Genomic DNA, 24078 nt, shown 5'->3' on the forward strand with positions numbered 1-24078 from the left:
ATAGCAGCCACCCCACTGTGTGACCTCTGAGTACAAGTAAATCTATGTATTTGTTTAATCTATCTTAAAAGAGAAAGAGCATTTACTTGAGAATCTTCCCAGCACTTGGCTGATCCTGTCCCCAGTAGTGAAGATCTAACCCAAAAGGCATGAGGGGAGCTTTAGCTCTTTCCTCTTCTAGTTTTCTTCTCTTACTGTCAGGCTCTTCCAAAGCTGCTGGCTCAGTAGTTGCAGACTCACTAGAGAAAAATAATGAAAAGTCAAGAGAGAACAAGTGACCACAACTTGTTTTCTGTTTTCATACCAACCCTAATGTTAACTTAGATCTAGGACTACAACTGCTTTTACAGTGTTGTCTTTTTTTCCTCCCATCCCAAAGGATACACTGAGGCCACTAACACCAAATTAAACCTAAACCAAGTGATTAGTAAAATATTCCTTAATAGTCCAAAGCAATCACTAACAAACTCCCAAATTTTAAACAGTAAATACACATCTGAGCAAAATAATTATACCTTTAAAATGGAAACAAGGCAGCCTAAACCTTTAGTATGCTCAGTTCCTGCAATCTTCTTTGTGCTTGCTTTATTAATAAATACAAGTAAGAGCAAGAGGCTCCTATGGATCCTAAGAATTTGAATAAAAATAACCTGGCCTGTGGAGGTGTTAACTTTTGTAGTTTGTCTCTGATAAGCTTCAATGTTGCAGCTGCACAAGTTGGATCAAGTTCATCTTCATTCCCTTTCAGCTGGGCACGGGAGCTGAACAGAGCTGGTCCTGCAGGAGCCTTCCTTGCTGGTGCTTTTGGGGGTGACTGAGGCTCAAGGCCTGAAAAAGAAATCAGTGTTGAGAGGGTTCATTTCCCCTGCTCTCCATGCTTCACAGCAGGGCCAAAGCAGTTCATAATGCCATCACTTGTAGAGGGGCAGTCTTTTCAATTCACGTTAGATATCAATCCCACTCATACACAGTGGTATTTCTGTCTACAACGTTTTACTATTTTGGATTTTGAAACAGAAACATACTGAGAAGCTAATGACAGCAAACAAACTTTTAAATTCGTGTGACATCATGTGAAAGCAAAGAATGGCATTACTTGGTCTTGGAAAAAGGGATTTTAACAGTATATGTTAGTCTAAAATGTGATACTGCTTTCTGTATGCAGGTTTCTAGTGTCATAAGTGTCTATCTTGCTAAGATGTCATTTCTATACTCACAGTTACATCAAGGTAAAGTGGAAGGAAAGAGCTATTAACACTACATCAAATAACAATTCAGTTTCAATTCCTAAGTACATCCTCAAACAGAATTATCTAGACAACTTTCTTCTTTCACAGATACTAAAATACACAACATGCCAAGATAAACAATCTAAGAAGCACAGCAGTACAGCCACAGAGTGCTCTGAAGGGACAATAAACACGAGTGACACCTGAGGAACAAACCCACTGCGAGGCAGCTTCAGGCAGAGCTCAGCAACAGCAGCTCAGCGGTGGGGCGACTTAATCACTTCATACAGCTCGATTAGCCAGTCAGCATGGACAGTAATGATGCAATTAGATAGACCAAGCAGTTGAATAGCACATGCTGCTACCAGCTGAAGCAACTCTATTAGCTGGCAGCAGTAACGAGAACTTTTCAGCCAACAGCAGCTGAAATGGAGAGATGTGGTTCCTCACACCAATGTAACAGACGTTTTCCCTTCCAGAATGCTTTTTTATAAAAGAAATTGAAATAACATCTCCCCCAAAAAATTATCAACCAAAAGTAGTCATAGTTTCAGACTAAAGTTTCCAGAGAAATACCTCAGACTTCTTAAGGAAAGCAACCTGCATTCACCCAACAAGTTTTAGCCACTGTTGATATGGGACATTCCTTCTGCCTCTTCTTTCTGTTCACTTCCAGTGAGCCCTGAAGCTGTATCTATAAGTAATCTTGCTTTGCTTTGCTTAGTCATCAAATATTTCAGAAGATAACAACTAGAAAAGGAAAAGTTCACGTGGAATTTGCCAGAGACCATCTAGGTGTACATCCCAAGATATGTCAGAGAAGGTACCCAAGGCCGACTGCATACTTCCTTTCCCTTAAATATCTGCAGTAACAAAGTACACACTGAGTGCATCCTGCATGCCACTCAATCATCAGTAACTAAACATTTCATAACTTGAGACCATGAGGCCAAAGACTTCAGCAAACCTCAAGACAACAGAACACATACTGTCCAGTGAAAGCCTTGCAGGCCTGCCAGCTGCAGACAGACACAGCCTTCTCACCGCTGGTGATGCCACTGATGAGCATATCAATGCTCCTTCCTTACCCAGTCATCCTCACATCACCTTCTCTAATGAAAGCAACAAATGTGTCACATTCACCTTGCTACCTAACTTTGCTTCCCAAAGTCAACAAGGCTGGAAAGAGCACTGCTTCAAAAAGAAATTGCAATTGTTTAAAAAAGTAATCTGTACATTGGAAAATGGCCTGAAAATTAGCAGAAGGAGCAGCAGTGATAATTAAGCAGAATAGTTGGAACTAAGCAAAGGAACATCTAGGCTAACAAGAAATGATGTCATGTTTACTAGGCTGTAGACTTGCCATTCATAAGGGTTGATGGAACCTCCACAGAAATATTTTGTCTCAACATTTAATATTTCACTGAAGGAAATAAGCTTGAATTCATCTAACTGGTAAGGGGAAGGACAGGACTGCATCTCAGCTTCTGTCATCGTGTAAAAAGCAAAAAGCCCTTCTAGGGTGCTTTGTATCAAAATGATCAAAGTGAGACAGAATTAACCCAAAAGACTGTCTCTAGAACTGTCAGAATTTAGACAAGCAAACTTCCCATTATGTTAGAAACCATTACAAGCAAACACAACATTTGGCATGTGCAAGGTTAGCTGAGAAAATATGTGCGGCAGACTGTATCTGTAAAGCAAAATTGCTTAGACTGTATCTAGCACTTAAAATGCCTTTTATTTTTTTTTTTTTTGTTAAGGAACAAGAATATCTTTCTGCAAAGGTTTTTTTTAAAGCAAAGGTTTTGAGAGCGTGAGTATCCTGTATACAGATAATCTTTAAATGAAAGCTACCAGGTGTGCATCTCTCACCACATCTCTATTTCTCTTCAGAGAGATATGTGCACATACACCAGTTCTCAGACAATCCTAGCTCTATTCAATTTTCTTCCTATCATACGTATGGAAGCAGAATTGCCCACTCATTAATACACTGATTTTGTTCAGCAGGGGACAGCAGAGGCAGGCACTCAACAACACAGAAAAAGAGAGACAAATGGACAAGTTGACAATTAGATAAAATCACACTCAAAAGATCAATACAAGAATTCTTAGGAGCTACAAGAAAAACTATTTTTCCCATTGAGTTCTTATTTTAAACCATTAACAGGAAAACAGCTAAAGGTAAATACATTGCCACACTGCTAACACCACCTCTACCGTGGATTTTTTTCATCTGTTCATAAAATCAGTTCTTGCTAACGAGATGAAGAGCCACTATGCAGACAGTGCCATCTCAATATCAGGGTTGGCTTTTCTGTTGCTTTGTTTTTAAAATGCAGATGGAATTTAGTGCAGCTTTACAAGTAAAATTCCTCTTAAGAACTCTGCTGTTCTGTGCATTTTATTTGACACAAGCACAGTACCTGGCTTCAAATTGTTCCACTGGCAGCTTTCAGAAAGAATCATAAAAATGTTCAAGTCTCCCTTTTTGTTTAAATTGACCAAATGGCATCTATTTGCCTGAGGCAATAAAGTAGAGCGTATTCTCAAGACAAATCGATAGAAGGAAAGAGAGAGGCTGGGGTTTCAGCCGAAGTTAGGCTGCTGAATGCTGACATTATTGATTTTAGCTAGTTCAGCTGGCCTTGTAATTAAAATGTAAATTTGAGAAAGAGATTATGTCCTGACAGAAATGGTGGGATTAGGGGGAGATAAAAGCCCCTCAGTGAAAATTTAGAGAAAGAGCAAGCATGGGCTTCCTCAGCTGTGTGAATTTAGATGAAATTTAGCTACTTCACATTCACTTCAGTTTAATTGAAAAAACAGAGGCAGAACATAAACAAGCATGACATACTTCAACTTTCCTGAAAAAATACAGTAATTTTTGTTTCCTATTGGTTGAATCTCAGTCAAGCCGTATGTGTGTGATTTGTATTGGCAGAGACACAGTCCAAAACCCATCAGGAAAATCCAGCAGTTTGGGGACAATATTTATGTGCTATGCTCATAATGAAAAATCTTGCATATGTTTTTCACACAGAGGCTGGTGATGCAGTGGAACAGGTTGCCCAAGGAGGCTGTGGATGCCCCATCCCTGGAGGCATTCAAGGCCAGGCTGGATGGGGCTCTGGGCAGCCTGGTCTGGTGGTTTGGTGACCCTGCACATAGCAGGGGGTTGGAACTGGATGATCATTGTGGTCCTTTCCAACCAGCCTTTTGGGACAGCTTCCAAACAACTCAAGGTTTCAGATCAGTTCTGCTGTCCCTCATGCAACACCTGCATGAACAAAATTAACATAGGTGATGACATGGTAGGAAAATTTCATTATCTCTGAAGGTGCTGTTACTCATCTAGGATGGGGCGTTGAATTATGTAAGCAATCCCTGACAGATAACTGATGCTTACAGTACATTGCTAATTAAAGGAACTCTAAAGTGAGAAAAACAATTAGAAAAATAGCTGCTATGAACAAAATCTAAAAAGCATTCATACAGGGATAACACAGATTAAAGCATTTATCATTTACTGCGATTGGAAACTTCCTCCTTAACATTAAAATTGAGTAGCAGATTCAGTTTTCTATCCTACTCAAATGCCACTAAAGAAATTGCTGTCAGCAGCTGCTCAGGGAGGATGCGAAAATGCCAGAGGTGCTTTCAGCAAACATTCTCCCAACACAGTAAGCCACACACAACCCAAGGCAGCTTATCTCATGGTGAACTGCACACTAATGTATGTAAATGATGCTTTGAAGAAGTTGAGGGGAGCTGATCATCACAGGTTTTAAAGAGCTGAAAGAGATGCCCCAACAGCCCTTTAATGCATGTACGTTATTTAAATGCAGCCAAAATTTTTAGAATTTTGCTTTGGAAATTCAAATTAAAGGAAAAGAATAACAAATGTTTGTTAACTACATAAGTTTGTTAACATCATATGGTATTTTGTTTGCCTTACCGGAATTACAGACTATGTTAATTTGCTATAACAACAATCCTCATTAATTAACCCTATTTACTGATGTTTTAAAATCATAGTTAAGATCAGAATAAATCAAAACAGGAGCACTCAGATGAAAACCTTTCTGTTCCTCACACCCTGATCTTTTACACTTTATCGTTTTGCAGTCTCTGCTCATTGCACAGCTCGTGTGAAGTGCACCAATTCTGCAAGCAACTCAGAAGTGTTACCTGCATCCTGTACAGTCACCATTAGTTTTTAAGAACTTCAGTAGGAATCACACATCTCCCGTGTGTCAGATTTCCCATCAAACTTATTTACATGGAATGAACGTGCTTGAGAGCAAGGAAGGGTTTGCATGACTGATTCAGATGCATCAGAAGAAACTTCTATAATAAATACTTCTATGTGAACTTACAAGTTGTTTTTTTTTTTTTAAACAGTTTTCTTCCATGAGTGCAATCATCTTCATTTCAGATGCTGTATTACAAAAGTTTCACTCCTAATTGCTGCTAAATATAAATAAGTGCTTGTCTGTATACAGATACAAAACATACTAGTATAAGGAGGCAAACTCACCTGTAAACTTGTAGCTATATATGCCTAGTGCTGCGTATCTAGGAAAAATTGGGATTGTTCACTACATATTTGATGGTAGCAGATCATGGCTAGGATCCTAACTTCATCGCTATTTCATTATCCATACTTTTACAGCAAAGCAATGCATGTTATTTCAAGAATTTCATGTAAGAATATGTTTGATTTAAAGTATTACAATATTGATGTTATTCTGAATATAGTAGGGTCCTGTTTAGGGAGAGAAATGGAACTGTGTGAACTGCGTTTTTTAAATTTGGGAAAGAGGAACCCCAACTTCACAGATTACTGAAAGTTGAAGATAACTAAATAATTCTCTGTCCTTCCTCCTGCAAAACCTGACTTGAGTTTTCCCCATAAAGAAGACAAGTAACACCCAGAAGTCCTTGTTTAGTCTAACAAGTAGTGGCATGAAGCAATCATGGTGACAGTGTAGTTCCAATTCTCAAATTCAATTCCCAAAGAGCTGTGCTTCGCACGCTATGAAGCCTGTAGGTTTGTTTCCTCATGGTCTGTTCTGAAGCTGTTCCTCCATACAAATCTCCATGTTCTTCACCTGTAAGAAGAACTCTCTCAGGAGGCTCAGACCAACACCCTTCCCCAGATAAACTCACCTTCATGAAGCACAACAACTTGCTGGTGACACAAACTATCGTACCCACCCTCCTTCTGTGTTCCCTTACTTTCACTGACTCATCCTGCAGCTAAATCTTCTCCATGATCATTGCCATGAAAATTAAGCTCTCTGCTGTGGAATCCTAGGCTTGATCAAAGCTATATCATTTTATAAACCATTACAAAAGGGTTTTCAATAAGTTTTGCAAATATGCCTACCACCAGAGATCCATAATGGGGGGGATTTGGGGATGAGCTGCTGAAGAGGAGCTCTGCAGAGAGGGACCTGGGCGTCCTGGTGGACGACAGGTTGGCCATGAGCCAGCAGTGTGCCCTCGTGTCCAAAAAGGCCAATGGCATCTGGGGTGCATTAAAAAGAGCGTGGCCTGCAGGTCGAGGGAGGTGATCCTCCCCCTCTACTCTGCCCTGGTGAGGCCTCATCTGGAGTACTGCATCCAGTTCTGGGCTCCCCAGTACAAAAAAGGACAGGGACCTCTTGGAAAGAGTCCAGTGGAGGGCCACGAAGATGGTGAAGGGCCTGGAGCATCTCCCCTATGAAAAAAGGCTGAGTGAACTGGGTCTATTTAGCCTCGAGAAAAGAAGACTGAGAGAGGACCTGATCCAGGTTTATAAATATCTGAGGTGTGGGGGCCATAGTGGTGAGGCCAGTCTCTTTTCAGTGTTGAGTGGAGACAGGACAAGGGGAAATGGCTGGAAACTGCAGCATAGGAAGTTCCGCACAAATGTGCGCAAGAACTTCTTTACAGTGAGGTGACGGAGCACTGGAACAGGCTGCTCAGGGAGGTGGTGGAGTCTCCTTCTCTGGAGATGTTCAAGACCTGCCTGGATGCCGACCTGTGCAACCTGCTGTAGGGAACCTGCTTTGGCAGGGGGGTTGGACTCGATGATCTCTGGAGGTCCCTTCCAACCCCTACAATTCTGTGAATTCTGATGACAGAAAAATTAAACTCTTTTCCTGCAAGAGTAAGCAGTAAAAACAAGTCTTTCACTCAGTATTTCAGATCCATTTAGGTGCTGTATTTGGACATGTAAACTCAACACCAGAAGCACAGGACTTGTGCCTTTTCCTCATGAATTCCAGATTTTCGTGTGTACCAATAAAAACATGGACTGGAAGAATATGCAACTACGGAATCAACAAGTGATCATTCTCTAAGAGGTGTTCCAGCACCACACACACCACCCTCTGAGCAAAACATTTCTTCCTTAATTGCTTCTCAACTTTAATGGTACTTTTTCCCTCGTCAAAGATTACTTTTAAGTAAGGAACACCTCAGCTTTTAAGTAGTTGGCATACACACACAAGTGGAAGTTACACATCAACAGATAAGAACCAGAGCAACCCAATGCAAATTTTTTCACAGCATTGTTTGTCTTTCAGTCCAGCCCTTCCCTTTAACAGCACAACACATTAAGAGGGCTCTGTGGTACCACAGGATGGCTGATCTCTTGTCTGTTGCAGACATCAGGTGCAAGTGTAAATAAGGATTATACAAATGGGAGGTCATTAAAAGTCTGGTAATGCTAATTTGGCATGACAACCTTAATGGGTTATATCTTCATACTTCAGTTATCTAATCACCTAAATTCTTTTAACAAATTTACATTTAATCATACAAATGGAAATTCAAATTGACTTGTTTAATTCTCCACCCCAAACTGCACCCATCCTCAGTTCATCTAATATATTAAATATCACCATCCATTTTGGGATCAACTCCATGCACATATATACACTCAAAGATATTGCATTTGTGCCTGGCATACAAAACCTTCTGTGTCTAAATATCATTTTTCACAAATGTGTCAGATCTCATGAGATCCACAACCGCATGCACGTATTATCAGCAACAGTATGTGAACTTGAAATGCACCTTGTTGGTAGGATGCTTCCATTTTCCCAAGAGAAGTGAAGGAAAATAAAGTGATTTTTAAATCAATAATCTTAACGATTCTATGATTCTATGTGATGTTTCAATCAATGTAGATGACCAGGAGGTTTTACAGTTTTTTCTGAGAAACTGTTCACTTTTTCTGGCTTGTTCAGGTAAAATAGCACAAGAAAAATGCTTTAAATTGTTCACATCTTCTCCATAGCACTGAGAATTTATTTTGCATGGAAGATTCGGTGCAGCAATTCAGGCAGCTGTCTTAGCACAGAATCTTCATGAACTAAAGATGAACAAACAACATATAGCAAAAAAAACAACTGGACTACATGAAGATAAATCTAAAGTAACCCCTACGGTAACTACACTCACACAGGGAAAAAAGAGCCACATTTAATTAGATATGCAGCTATCTAACATAACCAGCTCTCCATGATAACACGCTATATTTAAATCAATACATTCTTGTGTATTTTGGTAATGCACTTTTCTAAACAACAACAACAAAAAACTAGCCAAAGGGATGCTTACTTTGTTTTCTCTTGTGGAAAATGCATGCAAAAGTCAATTCAGAAGCAAGCACAGCTCTCAACTGTACTCATGCAGACCTGAAGTAATTGCGTAAGAGTCATTTTGTTTATGCAGTAGCTATATACTGGCTCCTGAAATAGATTTTGAACTAGTAACTGATGAGTTGGACCAATACATGCATAGAACTGCCTGGATAGATACTCTTTCCTGAACTGGGAGCTTAGGTAATAACTTTTGATGACAGCAAGAAAACCTGAACGCCTTCAGAAATACCAGGAATGATTCATTTCGTTCAAAATGCCATTTTCAACAAATACTTGATAAAGAACAACCAACCATGACCATTAGTTCCCACATAACAGCAAGCATACAAAATGTGAGATAGGTAACATTATCTGATTGGTTTCCTCACTGTAAGATGCATTCCTATCAGCAGTAGTTTAAACAGGCCAGGTTGGATGGGGCCCTAGGCAGCCTGGTCTAGTATTAAATGTGGAGGTTGGTGGCCCTGCCTGCAAGTGGGGGGGGTTGGAACTTCATGATCCTTGAGGTCCCTTCCAGCCCAAGCCATTCTGTGATTCTATGATTCTATGAAATACAAATTGGGAATTCTTTTAAAGCATTTTACAGACATTTAAAAAATATCCTGGGATAGCAGGAGTGCTAGTGTGAGGTGACTGGACACTAAGTTATGGTAGGCATGTAATAACTAAACCCATTTACTCATTTATTATAATCACCAATGTTTTATGACTCTCCTTAATTATATGTACATAAGAAACTTCTCACAGCTATCTGGAAGGCTGCTAGCCCTTTCTTACATTATATTCTTTTTTGTTGTTGCTGCTGCCAGTTCCACTACTAGCAATAATCACAACTTAGTGTTCATTGCATGACTAAGGCAGTTAGGATAGCCAACATGTTGTTCAGTGTCTTCTCAAATAAGTGTATCTTGTTAGCATGAAGAAAAAAGAGAAGCTGCTCAGTTGCTATGTGTGTCTTACAGTCTCCACCACTGTCCTGCGATGACTTTCAATGAATACACTCAGCTCCACTCTCCAACCACAACGCTACCTCAATACACTCAGCTTCCCAGCACTCCATCTTTCCCAACTTTTGGTTGGACAAAGTACATGCCTGTAGATTGTGTCAAGCAACACCTATGCTAAGAGTCAAACCAAGCACATTGCAGCCATCTGCTCACCAGGGCAATACTTTAATCTCAGTCTTCTATATACAGTAGATATGTTGCATGCTTTTTAGAGGTACAGAGAAACGAAGATATACACCTTTAGACCAAGCCCTTAGGTGGGGAAAACAGACAGGTGTGCAGACTGCACAGGCCTTATGTCCAAGGGTGCCAAGATGTCTTCATACATTAAATCCAGATATGTTAAAACAGACAGAGGCCCAATGTCACACCAAGAGACATCCGGAAGCTGACTGCAGCTACTACAGGTTATCATTACTGAAAATCTTTTGTTGTCTGTAACCAAATTTGGTAGCAGAAGACAACAAAATGGTCACTTGAGACACACTGTCTTGGGTTTACACAGACACACACACCCTTGTTTCACCAAAAAGATGCATTTGACACATACAGAAGAGAGCTAGAGCCTGAATTTTATGACGTAAACTGAAGATAAGTAAAAATTAAGCATGTACAGGATTGAAAAAGGTAACACAACACCACCTTACACAACCACCTACAGAGAAATGTACAAGCAAGAAACTTACTCTAATGTCTAAGGTTTTTTAACGCCATTGTTTTGACAGCTATCCTCTCCTCTACAACAAACTGAAATCTCCTGAATCTTAAAACGCAAAACGCTACACAGAGCTGCAAAGCTGCAGACACTTAATCAGTTAGACATACAAAGGACAAGGAGTAGCGCACAGAAATTAAATTGATATGAACTTTCCTCAGTTACCCCTCACTCAATTTCACAGAAATACATTACAAGTGTGTGTATATATAATCTTTAGAATGGATTAAAAGAAGACTTGCTTCATTTAAACAAAGCAGACAAGACCAAGATTATATTTTGTCTCCTGGTACGTGCTTAATGGCTAGAATTCTCTGCTCAAAGGCTGAGTTCCTTTTAATGTCTTGTGATAGCAATACCCAACAACAAGCCCAACTTCAGAGCTGTAAGTTGGCTACTCCATGGTAGGAAGCAGTTGTGCATCTCCAACTGACTTTCATGCTATTAATCAAGAGACAAAACTTTATCCCATCTCACCAGACTGTTACCAATATTTCTAATATTCAGTCCTTTACTTTGCAGTACATTCATTCCCCATGTTTAGGGTACACACAAACACACACAGTGCTGCTTCTGGCTCTAACTACAATGGGACACAGTGGAACAAAATTAGCTTCAAGTCTTAGTTGCTCTTGCTCCTGGAAAGTATTTATTTATCTAGAGCCAACTGCTGCTCCCCTTTCGATGTAACGACTTCCTCATAGCCAGAGAGATTACCCACACCACTGATCACTTTATTACTTCATAATGGCTGTTTATTTACTTTAGTGCAGCAGTAACATGCAAGGGTAAAGCCTTTCACAGCTGGGCAAACTCACCATATTCCTTACGCAGGTGGTCTGGAATGTGGGGCTCATAACCTTCCTTCTCAGGGACCTCCACAAAGTCATCTTCATCATCATCTTCATCATCATCATCATCTGAAGCTTTCATCTACAGAGATAATTACTATTTTTTTAAAATGTAAAGACAGCTTCTCATTTCCCTTTACACTGCAAATATTTCACCATGATTGCCCTACTGAGGCTCTCTATGTCAAAAGCATTTTCCTAATTATGTATTTAGTCTTCATCTAAGATTAGAACTTTGGTTAACATTTTATCTTTTAAGCCACACTTTATCCTAGAGGCTTCTTTAAAGACCCTTTTATCCATTACAACAGATGCAGTTGCTGAAGCTTGAGAAAGTGTGGAATTATAAAATAAAACAAAAAAAAATCTTAGAACAACATATAGGCTTTGACTTGATGATCAAATTAAAGTCTTATCTCTTCCCCTTTGCTTGATTTTACTCATTCAGCTGCCCTCAAATAGTCCATGGCATGTTACCTAGTATCACAGGGGTTCATAAACAGAGCAGACAAATGGGACAGGAATGTGATGGACTGGACAGCTAACACTGACTGAAGTCAGAACATGCAGCTACATCTGTATGCTAGTGTTTAACTGGGTTGCTTTGCAGCAGCACTAACAATGCTGACAGTACAAATTCATATGCACAAAACCTAGAAAAAAAATTTTAGAACATAATTAACAAGCTGAAACATAGAAATGGAGTTTCTACCAATTAACCAGGTCAATTAACACACATAAGTGGCTTCCTACACTTCATTTCAGCCAGCTACTGCTATATATGGCCAAGCAAGCCTCTACAATTTGTTCTAAGTTTGTTTCACACTGAAAAATGATTTATTTCTGCCATAGTACACGAAAGGTACAAGAATCTGTGAGACCTCAAACAAGGTCTGTACTATCAGAACTACACATATGAAATAGCAAGTGTTGCCTAAAAGGTACCAGTTAAAAGGTACCAGTGCTGAAGGTTTTGTCCACCTCTGGAGTCACCTAAATATAAACAACACCATGATTTGCACATTATCATATGCTTGCCATGCACTTTTATAAATTGAGGATGCAATAAGGGAATACTGACTAAAAGCAACCTTTTCACAGAGCTCTCTATCACTTTTTTCAACTTCACTGCAACAAGCCAAAGCTATAGATAAGGAATTGCATCATTTTTACTATTTTCAGCTGTGTTTTTGCTTTCCTGCTACACCTGACTGCTGTTGATATTCATACCAACTACTCATTGAACACACACAGGAGGATACCACAGGTTTTGCCTGCAGCAGAATTTTCCCAATTTAATTCACTACTCTAATCGTGTGTCACAGTTGAGTTCCTTTAAATCATACATATACTCTGAATCAAAAAAACTAGAAACCAATTTGATTTATTGAACATAGTTTAAAAATAAAAAAAGTCAGCACTTCTTCAGTGTTACTTGCAAACTGGATTGAAACTCATTTCTAATAAACAAAATTAATTGCTATTAATATGCACTTCTAATGAAAGGATGGCACAAGGCTGAAGTATGATTCTTCCTTTTCTTAAAAAAAAAAAAAAAGACTTTGATCTAAGATCTGCAGTTCCAGATGAAATAAAAAAGACAAAAAAAAAAAAAAAAAAAAGATTTATTCTCTTGAAGAACAGAACACATTTACCAGACCACGTCACCACACACAGAGAATACCTAAACAGTCTTCATTTTGAAATAAAGTCCTAGCACAACCATGTTTGAAAGAAGCCTGCTGCCAAAGACAAGCAGCACACCCACAACACAGCCCCATTGCCTCTACCTCCCATTGGAAAAGAGCGACTTGCTGGGCTATGCGGAAGATCCCTACCTTACATCCTAGCTTACTTTAATCCCACTGCAATTGTTTCTTCTGATCTAAAGGAAAGATGCAATTCAGGCCCTACCTGGCATGGCCAAGACAGACTCATGCTGAATCTGATCTCCAGCAGAAATCAAAATAGAATTCTAATGCCAAAAAAAAAAAAAAAAAAGTCAAATATTCTACCACTAAAACTTGCGAAGGCTGAACATGAGAAAGAAGAACAGCTGTGTTACACTGCAACTTTTAGAAAATCTTCCTGATGGTATTCAGAAAGGAAAACAACAAAGCTCTGTATTCTGCACACCACGAGAGGGCTAAAGACTGACGGTAGTTTGTGTCTTGATTTTAAAATTCTACTTGTGTTGTTACCCCTTGTTATTTGCTAGGGGTAATTCAATGAAGCTTGGCAATAACACCCATTACTATTCCTCCAGCTAGAAACAGAGCAACATTTAATTTTCCATATGCAGGTTTCACTTCTCATTTAGCTATTAAAGAAGATCAAGCCAAGCCCAAACTTACTATGGATGACCTTAGCCTGTTTGTTCCATAGTATAAAAGCAGAACAACATTCACTTTGCACTGTTATTTTCTCTGTTTTGCATTTCCATGGCTTTTACTTAGTATTCTGTATACACCTCAACAGCAACAAGTATAAGGAACCGAGAAATAATGATAAACTAGCAAAAGAAAACTCAGTTCAGACAGAACATTTAACTTAATAGACCTAGGGTAGAATACAAGCACTCATGTTCATGACAACCTGAGAGGACCAGAAGGAATCCACAAGAATTCCATCTGTAGCTGAAATTTCCTCTTTCTTTTTTCACGTGCTATTGGAGATGCATAGACCTCTGAACATAATATACTAACATGCAGAATGCTTTGCTAACCCTCAACTTGAAAAGTGCATTGGAAGCAACTTTCCTGTATTACCTGCATGCTCTCAAACTTTAGAGCACGTGAACAGCCTGACGGAGAGAAGGCATAATCAGATGCAAATTCACTTTGTTTAGGTATAATCCATGAACTGTGCATTCGAGTACTATGGAAAACATTAATCATAGCAAACTGTAATTTTTGTTATCAGTCTAACACTAATCAAAAGGGAAACCTGTCACTGCCGCTGACCTGTGAAACGTCCCAATTATACTCTGCGGAAATGACAGGAGCACTTAACTTCCTCACTGAGTAAATGACGACGATCAATCAAGTTTGAATAACAATGAGCCACGGAGCTGAAAATTATTTTTTGTATAGAATCTACCCAGGAATTTATGAAAGGTGAAAAGCAACCCAAGGTTTTAGGGGCATTATGGCTTTCAGCTAGTGCACTGCATATCAAACACTAAACAGAATTTATGTGTTTTAATTTTCTAAAAGGTAGATGTGGACTTGGTGCTACAATGCATAACATATAATGCCAGATTTTAAATATGGGGGTCATTTTCATAAAATATTATGCTTATTGTTCACACCCTTGAATTTCACTGGGGTATCCTATTAAATTTAGATTTCCTGTAAAAAAAAAAACAAAAAAAAAACACCAAAAACAAAATTAACTGCTTAGCTAACTTTCAGGAATTAAGTCCCCTTTTTAATTCAAACAGACATAAAATCTTTATTTTGATAACATCTTTAACAAGACAACTTATCTTTTTTGCTCTCAAATATAAAAACATCACTAGTGGAGACTCGAGAAGTCACTCATTGGCAGTGGCTAGTTCCATCTCAATTTATGGCACTCCAGCAGTACTTCAGAGCCATCCCACTGATACTGTTCTGTTCCATTCCCTTTACACAGAAAGGAGGAGAGTGTGTGGGCAACAGCATTGGTCAGAAATGTCTTTTTTTTTTTCTTTTTTTTTTTTTTTTTCTCCTCCAATTCCACTTTTCAACCATGAACAAAGTTCCACAGCAAATTCTACAGATGCTGTTTGAAAGTTCATCCACTTGTTATCCATGTCCCCACTATAGATAAGCTTTTCAGGCAATTGCCATGAATTACCAACTATTAAAATACATATTTAAGAAATGTGTTTTTGTGACAGAATAAGTTAGAATCCTTTAGGAATGAGTAGTTAGACACTCACAAATGTGAAAAACAAGACTGATAAAAACAAACACTACACCATTTGTAGTGTTCTATACTGGAGGAAGTGTAAAGTATAAGCTCAAGTGATAAATACTAGAAGGTGAAGCTTTTCTTGCAGCTTACAGAACTAAACAACTCTATGCAGCCATGCAACTAGCTGTTACTAAATAAGCTGTTAAGGAATGTGGGGGAAAATATCGTGTTCTCAAATCCATTTCAATTACCAGGTGACACAAAGGAAGTCCCTAGCTTAGTTGAGCAGCTTGGAAGAGAGAAGGTGAGCTAATGCTTTCCCTCTAGTGCTACAGGATGGTCTGCTGAAGGAAGACCAAACAGATTCCCACACATCAGCAGCTGCATGCACATCTCCTGCTCACCAAGTCTGATGGGAAGATTTCCAGCTCAGTGTTGAACTGCTCTGCACCCACAGTGACAAAGCAGTAGTTTTCCTGAGTTGATACCTCACTGTGCAAGGAAACAGGATTTTGCTGGGCACTTCGCAAATCTGGGGGCTGAACTGATTTGAAAATGAGAATACAGTAAAACAAACAAAAAACGAAACACGGAAACCCATATATTATTTTCACTGCAACCAGTTAGCACATTCCTCAATTCTCCAGATTTTCATTAAAAATTTAAAATAGTGGTGACCTCTCCAGCAAGACAAGCACAATCAACCCATTTGTTCCCTAATCACAGCTGTTTCCTAACCAATCTCCACCTAAACAAAAAAAAAAACCAACAACTGAAAACAGATACGATATGTCCCCAGAAATGCAATCCTATCTTCTACTTCGGAGTTATCATTCCAAGAGCCCAGTGGTTAGTGTAGCTCAGCACAGTTAAACGTCTTGCTCCGTCATCCCAACTAGTTATAAATCTAAATAAACAGAATCATAGAATCCTTAGAGTTGAAGAGACCTCTGACAGCCAACTAGTCCAAGTCCTCTGCAATAATATAGAAATAAATTAATTAAAACAACACAGAATCTTCACCCACCATATGCCACATTGACATACGCAAGGGAAAGCCTTTGGTCCTCTTCCCAGTTTTATACAAATTGATTGTTACTTTCTATTAAGAGGCTTTAAAAACTCCGAGCCTCTGCAATCATAATTAAATTAAGCAATAAAATGACTGAAATACAATACAATCAGTTTATAGGAGTAGATGTTCAGCATTCATTAATTATTTTAGAAAAAAAAAAAGATAGCACACGAAGAAGTCCTATCTACTTACTAAAACATCACTTGCAAACTACAGCTGGGACCATTAAATAAATTTGGCATGGTCTAATTAACTTGGTTTGCAATCTCACTTTTCACCCAAGAAATCACTTTTGTTCAGTTTTATGTGTGTCTGTTTCCCTTTTTTTTAAAAAAAAAAAAAAATGATGTAAGGCATCCTCAGACAAGTGAACTCTAAACTTCATTTGTCTTTCAGCAGGCTTGATGGCCATGCATTTAAAAACCCATTCTATCTTATAAACTAAAAATTAAATGTACTCAGCTGTGATGGTCGTCATTGCATCTGCTATTTATATGCTAATACCCTCACTGGAAGATCTTGCAAATTATTCCACCATGCCAATATCTCATGTGCACCTACTCAAAGCCAACTAAATATTTTTCTAGAGGCAGAAGATTTCAGGTTAGGGAATCAGAATATTTATCACCACAAAGCCCAGCTAAAGGGGCAACCTTAAGCAAGTACATTTTTTATTCGACCACAACACAAAACATACTTCAGTCATCTGAAATGAAATTTGGGGATATTCTATGCAACCAAACACAGAGTGCATAAGAACAATTTCTTCAGTACCAGCAATAGAAATTGAATAATCAAACAACGTATCGTGCACAGAAGGACTTTTAAAAGTTCCTCCTTCTTCTCCATCCTTTCACATTATCCAATAAAGGAAGAAAAGTAAAAAAGTAAATAAATGCTGTCAAAACGCCAGATTTCAGAATTGTGCTCGAGTTTTTCCTGAATGAAACACAAAAGAGTCGTATTTATAGGGACACCCACACACAATCCCTCCATTCTGCTCCATGATTTGAGCATAAATTCAGATCTATATGACTACAAATCAAGATATGTGGTCCAGGCAAATGACGTTTTATGTCTACCAATAAAAGTATCACTGTTCATTTTACTTGTAATTGCTCAACAGCACATAGGCTACTGGGACAACCTGACTTTTATTCAGGAATGAATTATTTCATAATTTCCAGAAGTTAACAGAAATGCTTAAAGGGTTTGAGCTCAAGAAGTTAGTGCTGAACTGGTGTATATTGCTGTGAATTGCTTCAGCAGTAAGAACTATCCAGCAAAGCAGATTTTCTGTAGAGCACTATATGTTAGCAATAGTCTGTGAGCATGATGAGTGTCCTAGTGGCGCAAGCTTGGGGGTCACTCAAGACTTGTATCAAAGCCTTCTTATTCTGGCCAGCGTTAAACAGAGCTTAGACATGGGTCCTAACACAAGAAGTACACAGAGCTGTTGCAGTGGTACAGAGGAGGCCCTCGCATAGGATGCTCAGAGTTGCAGGTGCCCCATCCCTGGAGGTGCTCAAGGCCGGGTTGGATGGGTCTTGGGCAGCCTGAGCTGGTGGGGGGTAACCAGTCCATGGCAGGAGGTTGGGGCTGGGTGGGCTTTAATGTCTCCTCCAACCCAATCCATTCTATGACACTGAATGAACAATAGTGGTGATGCACACTGCACAAAACCTCTATCATTACTGTGTTTCTGATTCCTAGAAGACAAGCTTTTAGATTTTAAAACAGACCCATGCAAATTTATTTAGAAAATACCAGTAGATCTCAAGATGCAAGTCCTTTGTTCTTCATGAACCGTTGTTGAGAAATAAGTCCACCTGTATGCAATTTAGAGTTTCACAGAGAACAACAGTTACTCTGATAAACAGGTGCATTTAACCCCATTATCTCAAGATATTGCAAAGCAAGTTTAGTACTTCTTTAGCAGTAACCACTGAAGATACATCCTCAAATGTATTTTGTACTCCACTACTCGGACTTATTTCAATCACCAAAGCCTTTAGTATAGTAGAAAAGCAGAGATCTCTTGCATAATACTGGATTTTCATGGAAGAAATACTGCATTCAAGGTAAATGTAAAAGTTTTACTTCAACTGCCAAAGAACCCCTAACAGCTTTTCTTTCATCTGTTCCAGAGCTTAAACAGATGTCTGCTATCTTTCATTATTAAAGTTCTTCAATGTTAAAAAAAAAAAAAAAAAAAAAAAAAGCCCCCTAACAAAATCACTGCTGACCACCTACATTTGATACCTATGTTTCATTTGTACTATCAGAAGCAGCTGATTGTGGTGTGCATTGGTCCTTTGAATGTTTTCATGAAATATTTATAGAAAAATAAACCATACTTTCCAAAGCACTGGAATGCATCTCCGCAATGTGGTTACTGTAGTTACTCTTCAGGCACTACATCTTACTGCACAGTAAGCATACATACAACATGCATACATACACACAAACACTACAGTATTTCATAGAATCACACAATCATAGAATCCTTAGAGTTGGAAGGAACCTTTAAAGGTCATCTAGTCCAACTCCCAGTGGACAGGGATATGCACGGTTAGATCAGGTTGCCCAAGGTCTGATCCAGCCTCGCCTTGAAAGTCTCAGGGCTGGGGCATCCACCACATCTCTGGGCAACCTGTGCCAGTGCCTCATCACCCTCACTGTAGAAGACATTTCCCTTACATGCAATCTAAATCTACTGTAAGTTTGAAATAATTTCTCCTGGTCCTATCAGCACAGACCCTGCTAAAAAGCCTGTCTCCCTACTTCCCGTAGTCCCCCTTTAGATACTGCACAGCCGCTATCAGGTCACATCAGAGCCTTCTCTTCTCAAATAATTTCCTGTTGTTTTTGTCATCCAGCTTATCATTCACACTGGGAGATGAGCTAATAATATCTCATTCCATCAGTTTCCAAGTTCTCTGATTAAGTAAAGACTGAACTTCATAATTACATGTTCACTACCTGATTTATTGAGTTAGAAGGGAATGGTTTTACTCTCTGGGTACCGGTAGGAAAATCCTTTTTCCTGGATTAGGTTCCAGTCAGTTCAGATCCCTGCCACAACAGGAGCTCTACTCCCAGACCAAGGGAGGTTCCCACTGGGAACCATCACAGGTGGAAATGGAAACAGGACAGCCACTTATAACTGCTGTTCACGTTTAAACCAACTTTTAGCCAAGTGATAAACCACCAGAATATATAAGCTGTTTTCCTGTTCAGCTCCCACAAATAGTACAACAGCAACCTGTACAGAGCTACCTGCTAAGAAGTAGATTTGCTAACTGCATAACACAAGAAATACCTGGCAGAATTTCATTTGCAATTATTTCAGAGTTATGGAATGGATGAAATTTAACAAAAGAAAAGAAAAGCGTAAAATACTGTTATTCGCCTTACCTGTGTCTCAAAAACCAAACATGGTTTATTGCTACCTCATGACTTCCTTTGAGTAAAAAAAACTCCACAAAGTGCCTACAGGTCTTCATTCATCTTAACATAAAGAGGAAGGTTTGCAGGTTTGAAGACTGAAGTGTGATGAAGCCAACAAAGCTGTAGAATCCACAAACCAAGTGACAAGAAATCTTTTTTAGGATCTATATTCAGACAGCAACATATGTAGAGCAGAGATCGTAAGATGCAGGAGAACTCTCTATTTTGTCAAGAAAGCAGCTGCCATACAGCCACTGTCAAGGTTACAGCACTACCTTTAACAGACACCGTGCTTTACCAGCTCCACCCTTTCCTATTCCCGCTAGGTATTTTCCTCTGTATGCTGTTCCCTGCATGCAGGTGTGGGCAGTACTGTTCAAAGCCATTTTTAAAGGCTGTAGAGTGAGGCACAGGACTGACCACAGCCATTTTTGGACCAAAAACTTGCCTTGTGGTCTGATATCTCAAAGGGAAAGCAAAAGACCTGCTTTCTTCTTCCTTCCAAAGAGAAGCTCCTACCATTGCTTTTCAGCTAGCCCAAGCTCTTTATAAAATCACGAAGAATATTTTAAGTAATGTTTTGAATTATTCAATCCCTTTATTGAGTGCTTTAATTAGAGGACTACACATGATAAAAGCTAAGTATTAAAGATGCAAAAAAAAAAAATCTATCTTAGCAGTAGTCATTGTTGTTATGGAATTTTAGGAAATGTGATTTTCATCTAAGATGTAGTATAACAAGATTCCCATTAGCACTGAGTGATGCAATAAGTCCTACTGCATTTGACAGATTACCACCTATTGCTTTGACAGGATCAAACTCATGCTTCTAAGCCTTGGTATCCACCACCAACGTATATACGGGTCTACATTTTGTTCTGCAGCCTGCACACACACAGAAGCAGTAACTAAATCACAGCTTATTTCAAGGATCACATTTTAACTACCTATTTGTTAAAAGTTTTTTCAGATTTTGTATTTCTTACAGATGAATAAACCTGAAATAAACAAACCTAATTTATGATAGGCAACAAGTCAGCAAAATAGTCCATGCAAGACATAGATAACATTATGTATATTCCCAATAGTAGGTTCTAGGCACAAAGATGTCATTGACATAAGCATCTTTATTTTAGTGTTACTGCACCAGCTAGATTTAAGTGAGTTACTGCAATAAATTCACTAGTGTTCCAAGCCTAGATTTTTCCCCTTTTTAAAAAATAAACATACATACTCAGCAATGCACCTTCACTGAACTTCACAAACACATTCTATTCACTTCAATGCACAGTTTCCCTTTGTAAAGTAGGACAGATAAAAAGCAGAAAGCAAATTTATATCTGAACATACATTGCTCAGTATTGAAAGATGAATCAAGGGAGATGACCCTTCAGCCTGGAAAACTTAAACACTTAGCATAAGGGTTAACTTGGTGATATAGACACCCTACTTTATTTTACACTCTATTAGAAGAGCTCCAAATTGCATTGTGCGACCTGCGAATCAGATAGGGATCAGAGGTCACCACAGTAACAACTTCAAGAATTCATGACTAGATCTGCATAACAAGATATTTTTAATAACTTCCTAACAGCAGCAGGCTGCATAGCTACTGCAAAGCAGAAAATATAACACAGCAACTCAGTTCTAGGAAAGAGAATGAAAAAAAGCAGAGCAATAAACTAGATGATTAAACTCTTCAACAGGAAAGGAATGTTCTGAGAGTTAGTTTTACAGTGTTTTACATCACACCTATATCCCAGTAAGGCTCAAGAAAATAGAACAAGCCTTTTTGCTAAGAAGAGATTGAGAAAGACATTTCATACATAAAAATAGGTATCATCTGAAGGTAAAATTGAGGAAAGATGGAAGAGGAATCTGAATATTCTGTGTTCACTTTCACAGCTACTGTTGACTTGGCTCTTAAGATAAATACTAACTAAACAGAAAATTAGAAGTGTTGCCTGGTGTACTGCTTAGACCATACAAACATTACTAAAACTTTATTTATTCTGAACAGAGAACATGCTGAAATACACAAATTTGGACTCAGGTGCAATGTTGATTTTACAATCTTTAGATGTATACTGCATATAATCTGAAGGTGCGATACTGATTTAACTATCAAATATTTCTAGAATTCTCTTACACAGAACATAACAACAAAGTTATTCAACCTCAACATTAAATATTTCTGATTCTTCAAAGGGACACTTTGTTAAGAGTTAGCGATTTTGTGTGCAATTTAAAGGCACGTGGGGAGAATGACAATGACTCCTCAGAGGCAGCTTCTATAAAATGAAGAGAAAAAAAATGAGGGTGTGAGCACAAGAAGCTGTTACACAAAGCTGGAAGGCAGGAAGAAAGCAGCAGATTTTCTGTGGCTACAGAACAAGAAAATAGTCCTTGCCTTCGATCCAACTAAACACATACTTAAAGAAGAGCTGTTCATGGAGTTATAAAATGATTACAAAGAAATAACTCATTAGCACTGAGAAAAAGCCAAGCTGTAGTTGAAGATATGGGAGAAAAAAAGCAGCAATGGTTTTGTAGTCAATTGTAGAGCTCATGGCTTAATTGATTACATAGTAAAAATTTAATCTTATTGCATAGTAAAATATTCTAAGAGCAAACATCTGACCATGAAATATTTAATTTGGAGACAATATTTGTAAAAATTTTCTGATGTTGTTCTTTCAGCTGTATTGCAGTAGGGTTTAGGGCTTGATCAGATACCGGACTACACAAGAACAGCCTCCTCCAAATCTAATTATTAATGACATTACTGAATCCAACCAGATGTTTCACATGGGAAAAGTTAAGTACACGAATAAATCAAGATCCAAGCATACATTTAGATTTGACAGAAGATAAGGACGGGTGAAACAAAAAATAATGAAGACAGTTGATGAAAGATTATATATTTCTGGTTGTTAGTATGAGTTGAAATTAAAAATACAAAGTATAATAGGCCTGGTGTATTACCACACTGCTGATGGAGAGAAGAGCAGGATGTTTCTCACATCATCATATTGCCTACTAGCTTCTATCTGGTTAAGTTTCAGTCAGCTTAAGTATTAAACCTTTATGGCTTCCCAAAGGCAATTACATGAGAGATAAATAAACTCTCATGTACAAAACATAGCTAATGAGCTGAGCTACATTTCTATTAATTATGTGAGAACTTCAAATATAATCCAAATGGAAAGTCATGTAAATGGAAAGCACCGTGTGTGTTTTAAATGATGCACTCGTGCTCTAAATAACTGTTAAAATTGGAAGACCTTTGTATCTACTCAGCTGCAAATCAAACACTAGATAAGTTTAGAATTGTAAGAACAAAGGGAGAAGGTATTAAGAAATAAAATTCTCTAATCAGGAAAAAAAAAATTCAATGAACATTTTAGCCATCAGCAGGTTATTCCAACAGAAGAATTAAACCTTGAGAAAAAGGCATTTCTATTAAAATACCAATCTCAGCCAATAATTGCAATTGTTCTTCTACAATAATTCATTTAAATAGTCAAGAACTAACTCAATGTGTCTCTAGTGTTCTGCTGTTAGGTTTACCTGGACACACAGGCTGAGATGATGGCTGGCTTTGGATAAAGGTAGCGTAGGGAAAAATGTTGAACATGCAGTGTGCACTCCCTCTACTGGACACTGAGATTATCCTGAACAGACATTGAGAGAAAGTAGTATGTCCAAGCATCCAGGTACTGCAAAATAAAAGGCTTTTATCGCTTCTGTGCTCTTTCCCCACCTTCAGCTAAAACTCAGATACAGAGAAAATCAGATTTCAAAACTCTGGTTTATGTTTTCACAATACATGTCCCGGTAGAAGTGAACACCTGATTCATGCCCTAAATAAATATTTTGCTATGATAAATAGGACCTCTGTAAGCACATAAAAACTCATTTGCCTTTGATCAATACATTGAGACTGCCACTGTCCATCCACCCCCCAGCCCCAATGAAAAACAATGATTCAGGAAGAAATGTGTTGATGACTTCTGGAGGCACAGCAATTGGAAAGAACATTTAGAAAATCTGCTGCAACGGATTTGTTTCCTCTTACGAGGAAACTGGCTGAGGGAACTGTGATTGTTCAGTCTGGAGGAGGCTCGGGGGAGACCATATTGCTCTGCAACTACTTGAAGGGAGGCTGCAGCAAAGAAAAAAGAGGGGGT

General features: G+C 38.6%; 1 protein-coding gene across 1 annotated transcript in view; it reads right to left on the reverse strand.

Annotated features, from left to right (window-relative positions):
* Positions 1-24078, reverse strand: part of UVSSA (UV stimulated scaffold protein A) — a gene marked incomplete at its 3' end in the record, with an annotated part of 48888 nt that overhangs the window by 14505 nt on the left and 10305 nt on the right. The window contains exons 7-9 of the mRNA XM_079534818.1: positions 11431-11545; positions 651-828; positions 87-239 (exon numbers count right to left, since the gene is read on the reverse strand). Coding sequence (XP_079390944.1) covers positions 87-239; positions 651-828; positions 11431-11545 — 446 coding nt within the window. The remainder of the gene's footprint in view (positions 1-86; positions 240-650; positions 829-11430; positions 11546-24078) is intronic.

The sequence above is a fragment of the Tetrao urogallus genome (genome assembly GCF_951394365.1).
Source record: "Tetrao urogallus genome assembly, chromosome: 4".
In the NCBI taxonomy this organism is placed as follows: domain Eukaryota; kingdom Metazoa; phylum Chordata; class Aves; order Galliformes; family Phasianidae; genus Tetrao; species Tetrao urogallus.